The sequence below is a fragment of the Populus alba genome, chromosome 19, assembly GCF_005239225.2.
Source record: "Populus alba chromosome 19, ASM523922v2, whole genome shotgun sequence".
In the NCBI taxonomy this organism is placed as follows: Eukaryota; Viridiplantae; Streptophyta; class Magnoliopsida; order Malpighiales; family Salicaceae; genus Populus; species Populus alba.
This window is the reverse complement of record NC_133302.1, coordinates 21,486,004-21,502,041: the sequence shown is the minus strand read 5'-3', so window position 1 is coordinate 21,502,041 and position 16,038 is coordinate 21,486,004. Positions and strand designations below refer to the sequence as shown.

At 34.7% G+C, this 16,038-nt stretch overlaps 3 protein-coding genes across 3 annotated transcripts; 1 reads left to right on the top strand and 2 right to left on the bottom strand.

The window, feature by feature from the left end:
• The first annotated feature begins 1,812 nt into the window (after positions 1-1,812).
• Positions 1,813-5,788, top strand: LOC118029551 (uncharacterized). The gene is made up of 5 exons (XM_035033457.2): positions 1,813-2,043; positions 2,761-3,272; positions 3,363-4,620; positions 4,727-4,873; positions 5,003-5,788. Exons 2-5 carry the CDS (start codon positions 3,222-3,224, stop codon positions 5,623-5,625), a joined length of 2,079 nt encoding a protein of 692 aa, XP_034889348.1. The 5' UTR covers positions 1,813-2,043; positions 2,761-3,221; the 3' UTR covers positions 5,626-5,788.
• A 449-nt stretch (positions 5,789-6,237) lies between these two features.
• Positions 6,238-8,593, bottom strand: LOC118029552 (universal stress protein PHOS32). Its single transcript, XM_035033460.2, has 3 exons — positions 7,712-8,593; positions 6,831-6,877; positions 6,238-6,518 (listed from the first exon to the last, which is right to left on the bottom strand). The coding sequence occupies exons 1-2, from the start codon at positions 8,463-8,465 to the stop codon at positions 6,870-6,872; spliced, it is 762 nt and encodes a 253-aa protein (XP_034889351.1). The 5' UTR covers positions 8,466-8,593; the 3' UTR covers positions 6,238-6,518; positions 6,831-6,869.
• Positions 8,594-11,842: 3,249 nt separating this feature from the next.
• LOC118029550 (uncharacterized) lies at positions 11,843-15,775 on the bottom strand. The gene is made up of 5 exons (XM_035033455.2): positions 15,594-15,775; positions 14,387-14,845; positions 13,053-14,298; positions 12,814-12,960; positions 11,843-12,684 (listed from the first exon to the last, which is right to left on the bottom strand). The coding sequence occupies exons 2-5, from the start codon at positions 14,435-14,437 to the stop codon at positions 12,059-12,061; spliced, it is 2,070 nt and encodes a 689-aa protein (XP_034889346.1). The 5' UTR covers positions 14,438-14,845; positions 15,594-15,775; the 3' UTR covers positions 11,843-12,058.
• Positions 15,776-16,038: the final 263 nt, after the last annotated feature.

Genomic DNA, 16,038 nt, shown 5'->3' with positions numbered 1-16,038 from the left:
GTGATGCTGATTAGGCAGGAGATCCCAATGATCGTCGTTCTGTGTCTGGCTATGTTGTTTACTTAGGATCCAGTCCTATTTCCTGGGCTTCCAAGAAGCAACACACTGTCTCACGTTCGTCTGCTGAGGCTGAATATAGAGCTCTTGCCATTGCTGCTGCTGAGCTTGCATGGCTTCGTCAACTTTTCTGTGATATGCATGTTCCATTGCTTATTCCTCCTTTAATTCACTGTGATAACATCTCTGCCATTTCTCTCGCTTCCAATCCAGTCTTTCATTCCAGGATGAAGCATCTTCAGATTGATTATCACTTTGTTAGAGAACGTGTTATCAAAGGAGACTTGCTTGTTCAACATGTTTCCTCTGCAGATCAGTTCGCAGACATCCTCACTAAGGGTCTTTCTTCTCCATTATTTCGTCACCATTACTCCAATCTTATGCTTGGTTCCACCATGCATACGATTGCGGGGGAATGTAAAGAATAAAGCAGTTCATTCAGTTAATTAGTTAACATTCGGTTAGAGGATGAAGCAGTTAATTAGTTAACATTCTGTTAGCCATTCTGTTAGACAGTTAAAGCAGTTAGTATTGTTAGCTGTTAGCATACAGTTAGAAACAGTTGAAGAAGCTGTTACTAGATGAGGGAAAGCCAATGCTTTACGTCTGTAATATCTGCTATAAATACAGCATCAATCATGTACTGTTACATTAAGAAAATACAGAGATTAAAATTCGTTTCTCTTCTCCTCCTGCTGTCTCTACATCCTTCACTTCTCTTCTCAAATTCTCTTATCAATTCTGTAATCTTCACAATTAACACTCCATTTTTAGCTCTATTTTAATGTCGACACCTGATTTGTTAGTTATTTGTTTTTTCTTGTCTTTAAATTCCAGATAACAATGATAAACCATCAATGACATAAAAAAAATAAATCAAAGGTTAATAATTGATGTTGGTATTGTTTTCATATGATTGAAAATAAATTAAAAACAAATACAAATACACATGAAAAAACCAATCACTCAATTTGCAGTACCTCCAAGGGAAGACATTCCCTCCTCCTTGGGAAACTACTAGTTAGGTGGCTTGGCATCACTTCCATTCTTAAACTATAAGATATATATGAATACATGCTATAAATCTTGTTTTATTAAAATTTAAAATTTTTTATATATTTAAATTATTTTGATATGCTGATTTTAAAAATAATTTTTTAAAAAATAAAAAATATTTTATTTTAATGTATTTCAACAAAAAAATATTTTAAAAAGCAATCATAACTAAACTTTCAAACAGGCCAACAAACTCCTCCTTCTCCTTGCAAACCTTCTTTTCTTGCTATCACAAAACAAACTCCTTTTTTAAGTTATTCCCACATTCTATTTTAAACAAGAAATTGTGCATTTCAATCCTAGTCTTAAGAAAAAAACACACATTACATATTAATGAGCCTCCATGGCATTATCTTGAGTTTGAAGTTAAGAAAAATCTAGCATCTCGCATGTTTCTACTTAGCCAAAAACATGAAGATTATTTAAGATTTTAATTTTCAAATATACATGAAAAAATAATAAAAATATATTTCCTAAATATTTAAGAGATATTATTAATGTTCTTACAAAAGAGTACGCATTCTGTCGACGAGTACACTTTTAGAATTTAAAGCACCAAAACAGGACCACAGTTTTATTAACCAAGAATCCAATTCAATCTTTGCATTTGTTCTTTCCACATTAATGGAGTATAAAACAAAACCTTTGGAATTTTATTTTTAATCACAGCCATTGATATTTTGGTCTATAAAAATCACAAACACAAATTGCAATACACAAAATCTTAGGGTTAGCCAAGTTCCAACCTTTGCCTCTTCCTTGATCAAATCTCTCTCAAAAATAATAAATATATTTTACAGTTTTTTTTTTTTTCATTGTAATAATGAATTTTTTTTTTTAGCTCAAGAACAGCACAGAACAGCTAAATAAAAACAAAGCCTTTTTCTCTGACAAAGGCCATTGTCTTTATCAAAACCTGGCTAAAGAAAGGTAACATCTTTCTCTTTCTCCCTCAGTTTTTTGGGTGTTAATTAATTTTATTTTTGTTTTCTCAAAATGGATTTTTTTTTTTTTTGTATATTTCTTGGTTTTGATTCATGTAATTTACTAGTTTGTGGAGTGGGTTTGTTTTTTTTGTTTGAGAGAATGAATTCTCCCCGCTTGTTTTCGAGCTAAAAGCTCATCGTGCTTGATATCCTTGTATTCCTGTTTCTTTGTTTATTGCATAGTTTGGTCTCTTGTGTCTTTGAATAGCAGCAATGTGCCTCTCCTTCATAAAGTTCTGCCTTTTGATCTTGGGTTAACATTGGAATTTGCTATGGTTGGTTCTAGTTTATTTGCTGCTGCATTGGCTATATGTGGTAGCTATTTCCTTATTAATTTCTAAGGAATGATGGCTGTACAGTGTACATGAATGATGGTTAATTGCTTTTGGTTCTTGTTTATGATCCATGCTCGAGAAAGAAAGGTTCTTCAGATGCTATTTTTCGTTATCTAATTGTATCAAGTAGTTTTTTTTTTTCCTCATGCTTTGTTCTCTTTATTGGACCAATCCAATGCGGATCTGCATGTGTTACTGATACCATGGTTATCAGTTGCAACCCTACAAGCTGTATATTGTTTCCTTTTCTTTTGGTTTTCTTGCTTTATGTTTCTTGGGTGAAATTGCAGTAAATTTATCTCAACCTTTTTTTTCCTTATTTTCAGGCCAGCATCTCTTATGCAGGTTAGGAATTGGGTTTTCCTAGTTGGCGAAGATTTTGGTTCACTCTGGCCGCCGCAACAAACTCAAAGCATTCTCACACCTCTAGGAGGGTGTGGGGTGATAATGAGGGTGTGATATTTCTTTGTGCTTTAAGGCGATCAAGATCATCTCATGTTTGGAGGCTGTGTCGTGTTTCAGAGGGCTTGTCGCTTGATTATGGCTAAGTTTTTCTAGGTTGCTGTAAGCTTGATGATAGTTGAAGATAACAAGTTAGCAAAGTCGGGTGTAAGCTTGATGATAGTTGAAGATAACAAGTTAGCAAAGTCGGGTCTGGTCTCTGTTCTGGGCTCCTGGAGTCTGGACGTTAGGAAGAAGAAATACGATAGTTGCTTGCTGATAGCATTCTTTATGTAATTCAAGTCTTGGCAATTGTGGATGTGTAGCTTGTGTTAGTATTGTTACAATGGTTAGGTTCTCATGCTTCAGTGCTCGCATCCATTCTCACAAATCAAAGGTATGTGGAGGAATCACTGACTTGGAGGTAGCATCTTTGATGTTATTGTACCATGGCTTTTTCTGATCAGAGTTTTTGTTTCTCCTTCAGAAAACAGCCCAACCTTCTGATGAAGCAAGGCATAAGAGTTTAGAAGATCTATCTCAAATTCAAGCTCTGCCATTGACTGAATCTTCAAGCTTAATACTTCCAAAGGCACAAGCGGGTAATCAAATTAGTAATGGTGTCAGGGATGCTACAAGAGCTGATGTATCTGTTGAACAAAGCTGGAAATCTGACAAGACTGAGAACAAAATGGATGACAAGAATGACATGGGAGACCATCAGACAAGGCTTATTAGGAAAAGTCAGTCTCTAGGTAGTGGATTATGCCATGAAGGAAGGGTTCTTTGTGACAATGATACTGAGGAGATAGATCAAGGAGTCTATAGTGATTCCCTTGATCAGAATGGGTTACTCAGACCAGATGGAAGCAAGGATTCAGGAATAAGCACAACTAGTGAGCACGAGAAAGCTCTGCAACTAGGATCTTTTCATGGGAGTTACGGTTTTGTTAAGAAGGAATGCATATTCTCAATTGACAATCGTCATTATTCTGAAAAGGAAGGACCTGAAAATTCTGATACTCCATTTTCTGGTGATGGTGGCAATTTATCTGGTAACCAGTCACCTCACAGCCCTCCTATGATCGAAAAGTCATGCTCTTTTTCAGACATGGGCCCTTATGCACTGACTTCCCATATACATTCTTATGAATATTTAGCACCACAATCAAGATCTTCTGAGGACCTACATGATCTAGGCAAGAGGTTGACAACGATTTCAATTCAGGGGGGTGAAACTCAGAAAATTAAAGAGCAAGGAAGGGATGATAACATGCCTAATACTGAGGAAAACAATATTGGAAGTTGTATTGATGAAGGTTTTGAGTCTTATAATTACTCAGCTTTGGCACAGAACTGGATAATGCCGGTTATGGATGAGGTGAACTTGGCAAAAGATCTTCGAGGAGAATCCTCCACTCAGCAGTGGGAAGAATTGCCGAGTAAGGATTTTAAAATGAAGCGTATCAAGGATTGGGTAAACAATCTTCAACACTTTGGCCCTTTGGAAGAAACAAATGGATTGCCTGGTACTGATGACCCAGTAAAGGGAGATTCCAATGATTTGACTTCTGCAAAGGTTGATAATAAGGACACTCCTGGCATAGAAGCTGCTAAAAGATACATCTCTTCTTTGAGTGTCTCTGCTACCACGGCTCACCTGTCAAACCATGAGCTGGCAGTGATCCCATTTCTTGGTGTATTTGGTAGCCTAAGGATGCTTAATCTATCCGGGAACTCTATAGGTTTGCTTTTCAACTTAATCCCATTTTATTCCTTCCATGATTTTTTATGTGCCTTGTTGAATAGCCTTGAACTAAATTTGTGTTTGTTTGTTATACCCATTTGCAGTGAGAATAACAGCTGGTGCCCTCCCTCGAGGACTTCATATGTTGAATTTGTCAAGAAACAATATTTCCACCATTGAGGGTTTACGTGAGCTTACCCGCCTTCGTGTACTTGATTTGAGCTACAATCGTATATTCAGAATTGGACACGGTATGTTATGTGCTGGATTTTCGTTTGATGGTTGTAGCTTTCCTGCTTGTTCTCTTTTTCTGTGTTAGTGTTGAAATCTTCTATCATTATACGTGTTGATTCTTGTAACACTACTTTCTTTTATTAAAGGTCTGGCATCGTGTTCTTCCTTGAAAGAGTTATACTTGGCAGCAAATAAAATAAGCGAGGTAGAGGGTCTCCACCGTTTGTTGAAACTGTCTTTGCTGGATCTGCGTTTCAACAAAATCTCGACAACCAAATGTCTAGGTCAACTGGCAGCTAACTACAGCTCCTTGCAAGCCATCAGCTTGGAAGGAAACCCGGCCCAGAAAAATGTCGGAGATGAACAACTCAAGAAATATCTGCAAGGCCTTCTTCCCCATCTGATTTACTTCAATCGGCAGTCAATTAAAGCCAGCACTTTGAAAGACACAGCCGATCGATCAGTTAGGCTAGGCATCAGCAGCCATCAATTTGATCGTGGTCTCAGGTCAGATAACAAGGCTGTGAGAAAGGCTAGCCATGGTCTTGGTGGTGCAAGGCCATTACCTTCATCAACTCATGCTCGTAAAAGTCAACCTGTGATCTCAACTAAACGGTCAAGTGGAAGGCATCTCCGTTCACAACCAAGTGGAACCCAAGCAACAACCAGTCTTCGTCATCATGATCTCGGTAGCAAACTCCTGAACTTTAGATCAGAGTCGTCCTCAGTTCACAGGAGTCGAAGTGAGGGGACACTGGGAGCTTTCTAGGAGATTCTATTATGCTTTCAAAAGTCCGGCTGGATCATTACTTTGGTTATATGGGGTTTCCTATCTCAGAATTATTTGTTACTCAAGGCAGTTGCTTGTTATGCACTAGAATTATCCTATGTTTTGGTTTACCCTGATCGTGAGTGGTGTTTATTTTCTTGCACTGTTGGCACTCTGAGGTGTTATTTAATGAATTTGTTACCATAACGTCACACAAGAACCCGAGAGGAATGTGAACATTGGCTGTATGGTTCGGATATTGAAGGTTCTCTCGATATGCAGAACCAAGCCTTTCTGCAAGTTTCATAGCCATGCTAATCTTCAATCTGCCTAATTTTCCTGTGCAATGGGGGGTAAGGCTCAAGCAATACTTTCTCCTTTAAGTGGACATATTGAAAAATAGCCCAAGTAGCCAGGAGCATAATGTAGAAATAACATGTTGGCCAGAAAAGGAAGGAGAGTATAATTTAACATCATCATGCAAGCTGCAATGTTTTTACAAATCCAAGAGAAAACCGGGGAGGCAAAAGACGTCCAGAAACAAGAATAAAAGCCATGGAACTTTTTAAAATCTGTACAACTCCAAAAACCAGTTCTGATAAGACACTGAAATGCTAAAAAAACAAATTCTCAGAGATAATGAGTAAACATTTAGATATGTAACTGGCAATACATCACTCTTGATTAAAAAAAGAAGAAAAAACAGTTGAATTGAGTTCTAAAGAAACCATTAAGCCAGAAAGGAAGTAATTATTCTGTCAGACATCGTGATCCATGTACAAGAGAAGCAACCTGGTTCGTTGTCCAACAAAGAAAATTATGTCTAAATTATAACCCTATAACTTCATGACAATCCACAGCCTTCACATATTTTGGGGCCTTAAAATTGTTAGCTGCAAGAAACATATATATACATATATCAGATTTGGTCAATAGATTGCAATAAACTTGGCATCTTATTGAGGACAAAATAACTAATGAGTTAATCGAATAAAAGGTATGATTAGAAAATCTGAACACTGCACATCTTATATTTAAAAAAAAAAAAAAAAAATCAGTTACTGCAATAATTTTGTGCCCCATGCAGTAAATAAAACCCACAACTCATACTTCTCATCTTAAAACCTTTTCCCTTTCTGTACAAAATTTGGGGGGGGGGGGGTCATCAAGATTTACAAAGAAAAACAAGTACAATAAAGCAGCACCTGAATTCAGAGGGAGCTTGCAATTGCACCAAGCACATTTTAAGCATCTGTTACAAGAGAGGTTAAGAGTTATACAATGATGACAATTCATAAACATGGTAGGAAGTCATGCACTAGGAAACATAGGCACTACCAATCGAAGAAAACACAGTTAAGAACAAATAAATCCATCAATGTTATTACCAAAAGCATGACAGAAAGTCAAAAGGTCCAAAGTCTCGCTGGTATAAGTTCCAAAAAGACAGGAAACAGAGGATAGTTAGGCTATTTCCTACACAAGATCTACTTTACCCTACCATCAAGCACCAAACAGAGGATAGTTAGGCTAGCACTCTCCCTTTCCTATATCCCAGCCTACCACAAAGGGCCCAAAGTTTTATCAATACTCAGCTCATTCCTCGTAACAGATATGCTAGCCAAGGGTGCCCACCAATTTGCCAACACAACAAACAAGTTTCGATAGCTAATTCCCCATAAACAAACTAGAAGAGCATCTATGAATTTAGAAACTCGGAATATTCAATTCAACAAATCTATGCTAAGATTACTGTTTTTTTTTTTAAAAAAAATAAACTTTATTCCCTATAGAATTTTGGACAACAGATTTTCTAATCAATCACCCAAACCAAACTAAAATTTACAAGCAACATCAAGAAAGAAATTCTCCACGTAGCATGACTAACATCAACACAAATACCCTAAAATTTCCAAACCACAGCAAGCAAGCAAACCAAAGCATAACAAGAAAAGCAAACAACACCATTAACCAAACCAATCACCAAACCCAAAATTTCCTCACACAAAAACAAAACCCACATCACAAAATCAAGAACTCATCATTTCATACCTAAAAATGACGCAAAAAGTTCTAAAATACAAACCTTTCAGCTCATCATCAAAACACTCCTCTTGGTCCTCCTCAGGCACGGGATGAAGACCCTCCTCAACCTCCTCACCAAGACCTCCTATTTTCACAGTACTCTCTTCCTCTTTACCATCATCATTACACCTAACAACAACAACAGGACAAACACAATGCTGCACACAATAATCACTAACACTCCCTAATCTCCCACCACCAACAGTCCCTCCTTTACCACCCCCCATCTTTCTTGTAGCACCAAAACCTCTACTTCCCATTATCACAGCACTTAACCCCAACCTCTCAACTTCCAAACAAAGCCTCTCCTTCATGTCATGATCCTTCACTATATGAATCTTGAAAGGAACATCAGCCTCCAACAATGGTTTAGACAGCAAATTGGCTTTGTTATTTGTAAAACTATCAAAATCATCCTCAAGTTTCTGCCTTTCTTGATTGTCAGAACTGTCTGGGTCATTTTGATCAAAAGGGGTGTTGTTGTTATTGATTTGGTGTTGAATGGACCCCCAATCAGCGCCGTAGAGGGCAGAGGTAGGCCGGACGTGGAGGAGGATCACGGCATCACCTGGACGGAGGTAGTTCTGGACCGCCCATTTGACTGCATACGCACTCTCGTCGGAAAGGTCCACGGCTATGGCAACACGGCGGTTGGCTGTGGGGGCGGTGGAGAGAGAAGGGGAGCGGACGCCGAGGGCGGGGAGTGGTGGAACTGGGAGGTCCGGTTCAGACTGGTATGGTTGTTTTGAGTTCATTTTGATCAAAGAAACGGGAAGCTTTCTCTCGTCTATTTTGGGTTATGGTTGACTTAGGAGAAGGATAAAATCATGGCCACGATTTTGTGGTATTTATAGAAATTCTTGAGGTTTTACGAAGGCTCGTTTATTCATGTGCTGCGATGCAGTGCGGTTTGCATTTTACTTCAGGAATTTCTACTTCATAGATCAGGTTTTAAATTTTGTTTGTAATGCAGTAACTTTTGTTTTTTTTATATGATTTTTAAAAAAATATATTTATCTTAAAAATATTAATTTTAATGTATTAATATTAAAATTTTAAAAAAAGTATTTTAATATATTTTTAATTAAAATATATTTTAAAACACACATTACACCATTACATTACTAAACACGCAATTAGAATTTTTTATAATTTAGGCTATTAAAAAATAAATATGTGATGAAATTTGATTTTAAAAGAATAATTATTTTGCTTATTATTAATGAAACTTTTGTGTTTGCTTAGTCTTTTGAAATATATATATATATATATATATATATATATAAGATAAAAACATGTTTTATTAAAGAAGTATGTTTTTTAGAATATTTTTAGAGTTAATTTTTATATTTTAAAAATAAAAAATATAAATTTGACTTTATAAATTTAACATCAAATTTAACTCAAATCAAGTTCTAAATTAACAGATTACAATGATTATCTATTAGTTCAATCAAGTTTAATAATGCTAATAATGACTAATTTAGATCATGTTATAATAATATAACACATCTATCCCATTAATTATTAATCATAACTCTATTTAACTATTGATTATTTGTTGCATAGTAGAATCATATCTAACTCAAGGGTAAAAAGAAAAAAGAAAAAAGTCAGAGGATGTTCCTTATACTTCCTACCATGGGCTTTGTTAGAATTGGGAATTTACATTGGGGATGAAGTTTCCCTTTCATTTTTGGTACAAGCAAGGTGTAATATATATTATTTAATTAAATCAGCTAGCACTCACAAACTCATTTGTAATTTAGTTAGTAATATATACAAAATTCCTCTTTTTTAACAACTAAATTGATCCTGCATAGATTTTCTTAAGAAAATGTTAAATGTGGGTCTCATATAAGAACATATATTTTTTAATATCAAGCTTCCCATTGTTTCCAATATTTTCATTATGTGACGGTTGTTCAATTGATTATAGTAATACTTTGGATTAGGATGAGTCTGACTATGCCCCAATTTAATTAAATAATTTCTCCAACCCAAACCTAGTTAAGGTTTTAAATTAATCCGGTAGAAATTAATATAATTAAATTTAGTTGGTTTGACAGATTAATCAACAATCTTATTAAAATCCAATTTGATTTTAAAATAAATCAAAACAGTATTATTATTAAAAAAACAAAACAAAACAAACTTGAAACAATGCTATTCAAACTTTGACTTACACTTAAATTTTATTAACAATTTTTTTATTTTGTAAAGTTCCTGTTAAAAATGTCAATTTGTAATCTAAAATCCACAAACAAAATTAAATGTAGAATTAATTGTAAGAGTTACAGGAAAGAAAAGTTTTTTTTTTTTTAAAAAAAAAAAGTGATAATCTAAAAATGCAGAAGAATTTTTTTTTTTTCAAAAAAAAAAAAACAAGTTATTTCACCTTAAATTTTTCTAGGTGAGAGCTTTTAGCCTTTTTATCTTGGAAGGTAAGCAGTTGCATGATCATTTTAGCTTTATTATCTAATGTTTATTGACCCACTCATGGCTTGAAAAGAGTTGGTTTTTTGAATCCTGAATAGTGTAATTTAACTGGTTAAATTTTAAATTTATTTTTTAAATATTATCAGTTTAAATCTCACAAATCTTAAGACTACTAAAAGCTTATATAATTATTAATTTTATAATCTATTAAATTAATCAAAATACATGTAAATTAATTTAAATATTCATATTAATAAAAAAATATAAATTGACTTTTCTCCTCCATTATTAGCCCTAACCTAATAAGATATTGATTGTCCATTTGGCAGGCTTATATGAATTCCCCATTTCACTTCTTGTACTAACAAACGTCTTCTTTCATGAAGTACTTGTACTACACGTGGGTTTGGTAATATAATAATGATTGATTTTCTAATAATTTTTTATATTAAAATATTTATTAATAATTTTTTTTAATTTTTAAAAATTATTTTTGACATCAGTATATTAAAACGATTCAAAACATACAAACCGTATTAAATTTTAACAAAAAAAAAATTTTAATTTTGTGAGAACGCAATTTGCACAGTGTTTTCCAACGCTTTTTAATTATTAAGTGAATGATGTTTGAGTAATTCTTATGTTAATGTTATTTTTAATTAAAAATATATTAAGATAATATTTATTTTATTTTATTTTTATATATGATATTAACGTATAAAAACTATTGAAAAATACTTTAAAAGAATCAATTTAAAGTTTTTTAAATAAAAAGTAATTTAAAACACATATTAAAAGGCATGTGAGTCCATAATATCAAACACAGAGAAACTACTATTATGGTTAATTTAGTAATATTTGGCAACAATGTTTATAAGATTATTAATAAAAAAGAAATTAGTTTTAGTCAAGTACAGGTTGGATAAATTTCAATAAATTAGAACAGTTAAATTTAAGTTGTGTTAAATTTAGTCACTAAATCTCATTGTCAAAGAAAGAAAAGAGAAAAGTTTTCTTAGATTGCGTTTAATTAGAGTTTAAGAACACAAGAGACATAAAAATATTTAATTGAATAAATAAAAAATATAGAATAAATCTGTTCATTTTTATGTTTTCAAATTATAAAGTATTTAAAAATGTATTATTTTTATCTTTTATATTTCGAGATAGTAACAACAGAACTTTACTAATTTGAAAAACAACATCGAAAACAACAAATGAAAGTTAAAATGAAGTAAAAAATACTCAAAATATCAAATTCGATTTGCCTGCCTGCCATGCAGCCACCAACCCAAAGATGAATGGTGCTCTTCTTGATCTTTTGTGATTGAAAACGATAGGGTTTTGCCAGCTTTGAATTAAAACCATACAAGAAAAGTGAGAGAGCAAAAGCTCAGGTCTCTTGGCATGTGAGTCCTGTTTGAAGATTGAGACATGAGCGATGCTTGGTGCACAGTAGAGGCTGCGCTGTGAAAGAGTATCAAATCATTAGAGTTGTTGATGCCACGTTTTCAAGCTTCTATCTGTTTTCAAGAGATCATAGACAGTTTTACTTATATCGGTAGTTTTTATTTTTTATATAATCATAAGAAAATTATTTTGTTAATAAAATAATCAATGTTTTTATATTAAATTTTATGTATAATTGTACTTTAAATCTTAGTCGAACACTATTTAAGAAAAAAGAAACCACTAAGAAAGAAAAGAAAATTAATTTGAGGGGGAAACCACAAAATATTGTTTAACAGATAATTTGCAACATCGAACTTAAAACAAGATAGGATAATTCTGGTGCACAAACATGGCAACTGCCTATTTGTGAGAAATAATACCAAGATAGAAAACCACACAACCAAACCAAGTAATGTTCCAAGTACCAATCATGCTGTTGAAAGCATAGTAGAAAACCTCAGCAGGCTCCCAGAGTTCCCTCACTTCGACTCCTGTTAAATGAGAACTCCAATCCATAATTGAATTTGACAAGATCAGCATGATTATGATGATAGCGATGACTAGATGTTGTTTTGGCTCCATTCGGTGGCAAACGGAGATGCCTGCCCCTGGACCGTTTAGGTGAGGTTACAGCATGACTCTTACGAGCATGAGTTGATGAGGATGATGGCCTAGCACCGGCTAGGCTATGGCTAGCCTTTCTTGCAGCTTTGTTCTCTGACCTGAGGCCACGATCAAATTGATGGGAGCTGATGCCTAGCCTAACTGATCGGTCCGCTGCATCTTTCAATGTGCTGGCTTTGGTTGGCTGCCGGTTGAAGTAAGTCAGATGAGGAAGAAGACCTTGCAGATATTTCTTGAGTTGTTCATCTCCGACATTTTTCTGTGCTGGATTTCCTTCCAAGCTGATGGCTTGCAACGAATTGTAGTTAGCTGCAAGTTGGCCAAGACATTTGGTGGTAGAGATTTTGTTGAAGCGCAGATCCAGTACCGTTAGTTTCAACAAACGGTGGAGACCCTCTACCTCACTTATTTTATTTCCCGCCAAGTATAGCTCTTTCAGGGAGGAACAAGATGCCAAACCTTTAACAGCAGAAAGTGAATCGTTACAATATTCAAAGTAATCAAATATCTACGAATTTGGACAATTGAAAGCGAAAACAGGAGAAAATGGGAAGGCTACAACCATCAAATACAATGCATACGACATACCATGTCCAATTCTGAATATTCTATTGTAACTCAAGTCCAGTACACGAAGTCGCGTGAGCTCACGTAAACCCTCAATGGAGGAAATGCTGTTCTTAGACAAATTCAACACATGAAGTCCTCTAGGGAGGGCACCAGCAGTTATTCTCACTGAAAAGCATGTAAGAGAAATAAACAATCTCTCTTGAAGGCAGATAAAAAAGAAGGCAAGAATAAATACAGGAAAAGTTTGAGATGTGAACCTATCGAGTTCCCTGATAGATTAAGCATCCTCATGCTGCCAAACACGCTAAGAAAAGGGATCTCTGCCAGCCCAAGGTTTGACAGATGAGCTGTGGTAGCAGAGACAGCCAACGAAGAGATATATCTTTTAGCAGTTTCCGTGACAGGAGTGACCTTACTATCAACCTTTGCAGTGGCAAAATCATCTGAATCTCCATGGACTGTGTCGTCAGTATCAGGCAATTCATTTGGTTCTTCAAATGAACTAGAGTGTTGAAGATTGTTTACCCAGTCCGCAATTCGCTTCATTTTAAAATCCTTACTTGGTAATTCTTCCCACTGCTGAGTGGAGGATTCTCCTTGGAATTTATTTGGAAGTTTTGCTTCATTCACAACTGGCATTATCCAATCCTTTGCCATAGCTGAGTAATTATACGAATCAAAACCTTCATCAAGAAAACTTTCAATATTGTTTTCCTCAGTTTTAGGAATGCAATCATCCCTTTCTTGTTTTCTCATTTTGTGAGTTTCATCCCCGTTAATTGAAATTGTTTTCCACCTCATATTTAGAGAATGCAGGTCCTCCAAAGATCTTGAGTGAGATGCTAAATGTCCATGGGATGTGGGTGAAAAAGTGCCCATGTCGGGAAATGAGCATGATTTTTCAATCACGGGAGGGCTACCAGGCGACTGGTTACCTGATGCATCACCACCTTCACCAGATAACAGATAATCAGAAATTTCCGGCTCTTCCTTTCCAGAATGCTGAGGATTGCCAATTGAGAATATGCATTCCTTGTCAAAATCAAAACTCATCTGAACAGACTCTAGTTGCAAATCTTTCTCATGCACGCTAGTTGGGCTCCTTCCTGTATCCTTGCTGCCATCTGGTCTAGGTAACCCATTTTGATCAAGGGAATCACCAGAGAATCCTTGATCTATCTCCTCCTCAGTATCATTGTCACAATGAACCATTCCCTCATGGCATAATCCACTTCCAAGAGACTGACTTTTCTTAATAGGCCTTGTCTGATGAACTCCTATATCATTCTTGAAATCCATTTTGTCCTCAATTTTGTCGAATTCCCAGCTTTGTTCAGCAGATACAGAGCTTGTAGCATCCCTGGCACTATTAATAGTTCCAGTATCTGTTTGTGCCTTCAGATGTATCAAGCTTGTAGCTTTGGTCAATGTCTTAGGAGATTGAATTTGAGAAAAATCTTCTAAACTCTTATGCATTGCTTTAACAGAAAGTTCGGCAGTTTTCTGAAGGAAAAAGGAAAACTCTGATCAGAAAAGCCATGGAAGGTAAGAACAAAGATACTACGTCCAAATAAGTGATTGCTCAACTTACCTTTGGTTTGTGAGAAGGGATGTGAGCATTGAAACATGAGAACCTAACCATTGTAGCCACACTAACACAAGCTACATCCACAAATAACCTTATTATTGAATTACATAAAGAACGTAACGGGTAAACAACTATACTGTGCTGCTTCTAGCTTCCACACTTAGGAACCTAAAACAATGACCTGACTCTACTAACTTAAACTCTCCAACTACCATCAAGCTTCCAGAAACCTAGCAAACCTTAGCCATAATCAAGAGACAAGCCCTCCATAACACGGCAGAGTCTCCAAACATGAGATGATCTTGATCGCCTTAAAACACACAGCAATATCACACCCTCGCTATCACCCCACACCCTCCTGGAGGTGCGAGAACACTTCAAATTTGTTGAAGCGGCCAGAGTGAATCAAAATCTTTGCCAACTAGGAAAACCCAATTCCTAATATACATATGAGATGCTGGCCTGAAAATAAGGAAAAAAACTTAAAATAAATGGCTTTCATGATTAAACAAGAAAGCTAAAGGAAAACACAGTTCAGAACGGTGATACAATCAATATCCATGATAATCAATAACATCTCAAGTTCCACATTGGATTGTTACAATCAAGACAAGCAAATATAAGGGAAAAAACAACTAACACTTGCTGCAATAAGAAACGGAAGAGACTTCTTCATCAAGATACAAATGATATATTATCATCCATTAAAAAATGACCATAAAATAACAATCATTAATATGATATAACAAATGCAGCAGCCAATTACCTTGAGCCCATATAAAAAGATTTCTTCTAGCTCAATAAGATTTCAAATTTTTTTTCTTTTTCCTCTCAGCAACAAACCATAATAAAAAAAACACAATGAAGCAGAAACACAATTCTAATATTCAAAGAAACAATAAATCAATCTATGCATAAACATAAAAAGAAAATTAAAATGAAATCTTTTCCAAGACATATAGCAATACAAAAAAATTAATCCATAATAACATACCAATATCAACCTATAAAGGAAAATTAACAACTCTTAGCTCAAAAACAGGCAAACAGAATTCATTCTCTCAAATAAAAAAACAACCCCATCTCCACAAACCTGCAAACTTCATGAATCAAAACCAATAAACACAAAAAATCAAAAGGAACCCATTTTGAGAAAACAAAAATCAAAGCAATTGGCAAAAGAAAAATAAAAAAAGGAGAAAAATCGTACCTTTCTCTAGCCAGGTTGTGGTAAAGACACTGTTGTATTGGGAAGAAACAGAAGGCCTTATTTTTATGGTCAATAAAAAATGTAAGAAATATTTATTTTGCTTTATATTTTAGAGAGAAATTTGTTCTAGAGCAGCGGCTGTGGTCAAGCTTCCAACTTTCTGAGGCTAACCCTAAAGTTGTCTTTTTTTTTTTTTTATTGCAATTTTGATTTTTTATATTATCAAAAATATATATATATGGATAGGACAAAGAAAAAGATTTGAATTGGATTCTGTCTCACTTAATTTTTTCAATATACTCACGAGCTATTTCCTTTATCTTACCTTTTCTAATAATTTATTTTTTTATTAATAGTTTTATTGAATCAATTAAAGTAATTTAATAAAATTTTCAAGATATTGGTTTTAAAATCTTAATTCAAAAGGTTGAAAAATACAAATTTT

Bases quoted from the DNA above. Each gene is read 5' to 3' on its own strand.
- LOC118029551 (XM_035033457.2), top strand. From the start codon at position 3,222: ATGGTTAGGTTCTCATGCTTCAGTGCTCGCATCCATTCTCACAAATCA. The intron at 4,621-4,726 runs GTTTGCTTTTCA...ACCCATTTGCAG, and splicing joins TCTATCCGGGAACTCTATAG to TGAGAATAACAGCTGGTGCC. The intron at 4,874-5,002 runs GTATGTTATGTG...CTTTTATTAAAG, and splicing joins TATATTCAGAATTGGACACG to GTCTGGCATCGTGTTCTTCC.
- LOC118029552 (XM_035033460.2), bottom strand. From the start codon at position 8,465: ATGAACTCAAAACAACCATACCAGTCTGAACCGGACCTCCCAGTTCCA.
- LOC118029550 (XM_035033455.2), bottom strand. From the start codon at position 14,437: ATGGTTAGGTTCTCATGTTTCAATGCTCACATCCCTTCTCACAAACCA. The intron at 14,299-14,386 runs GTAAGTTGAGCA...TTTTTCCTTCAG, and splicing joins TCCCTTCTCACAAACCAAAG to AAAACTGCCGAACTTTCTGT. The intron at 12,961-13,052 runs GTTCACATCTCA...CATGCTTTTCAG, and splicing joins TCTATCAGGGAACTCGATAG to TGAGAATAACTGCTGGTGCC.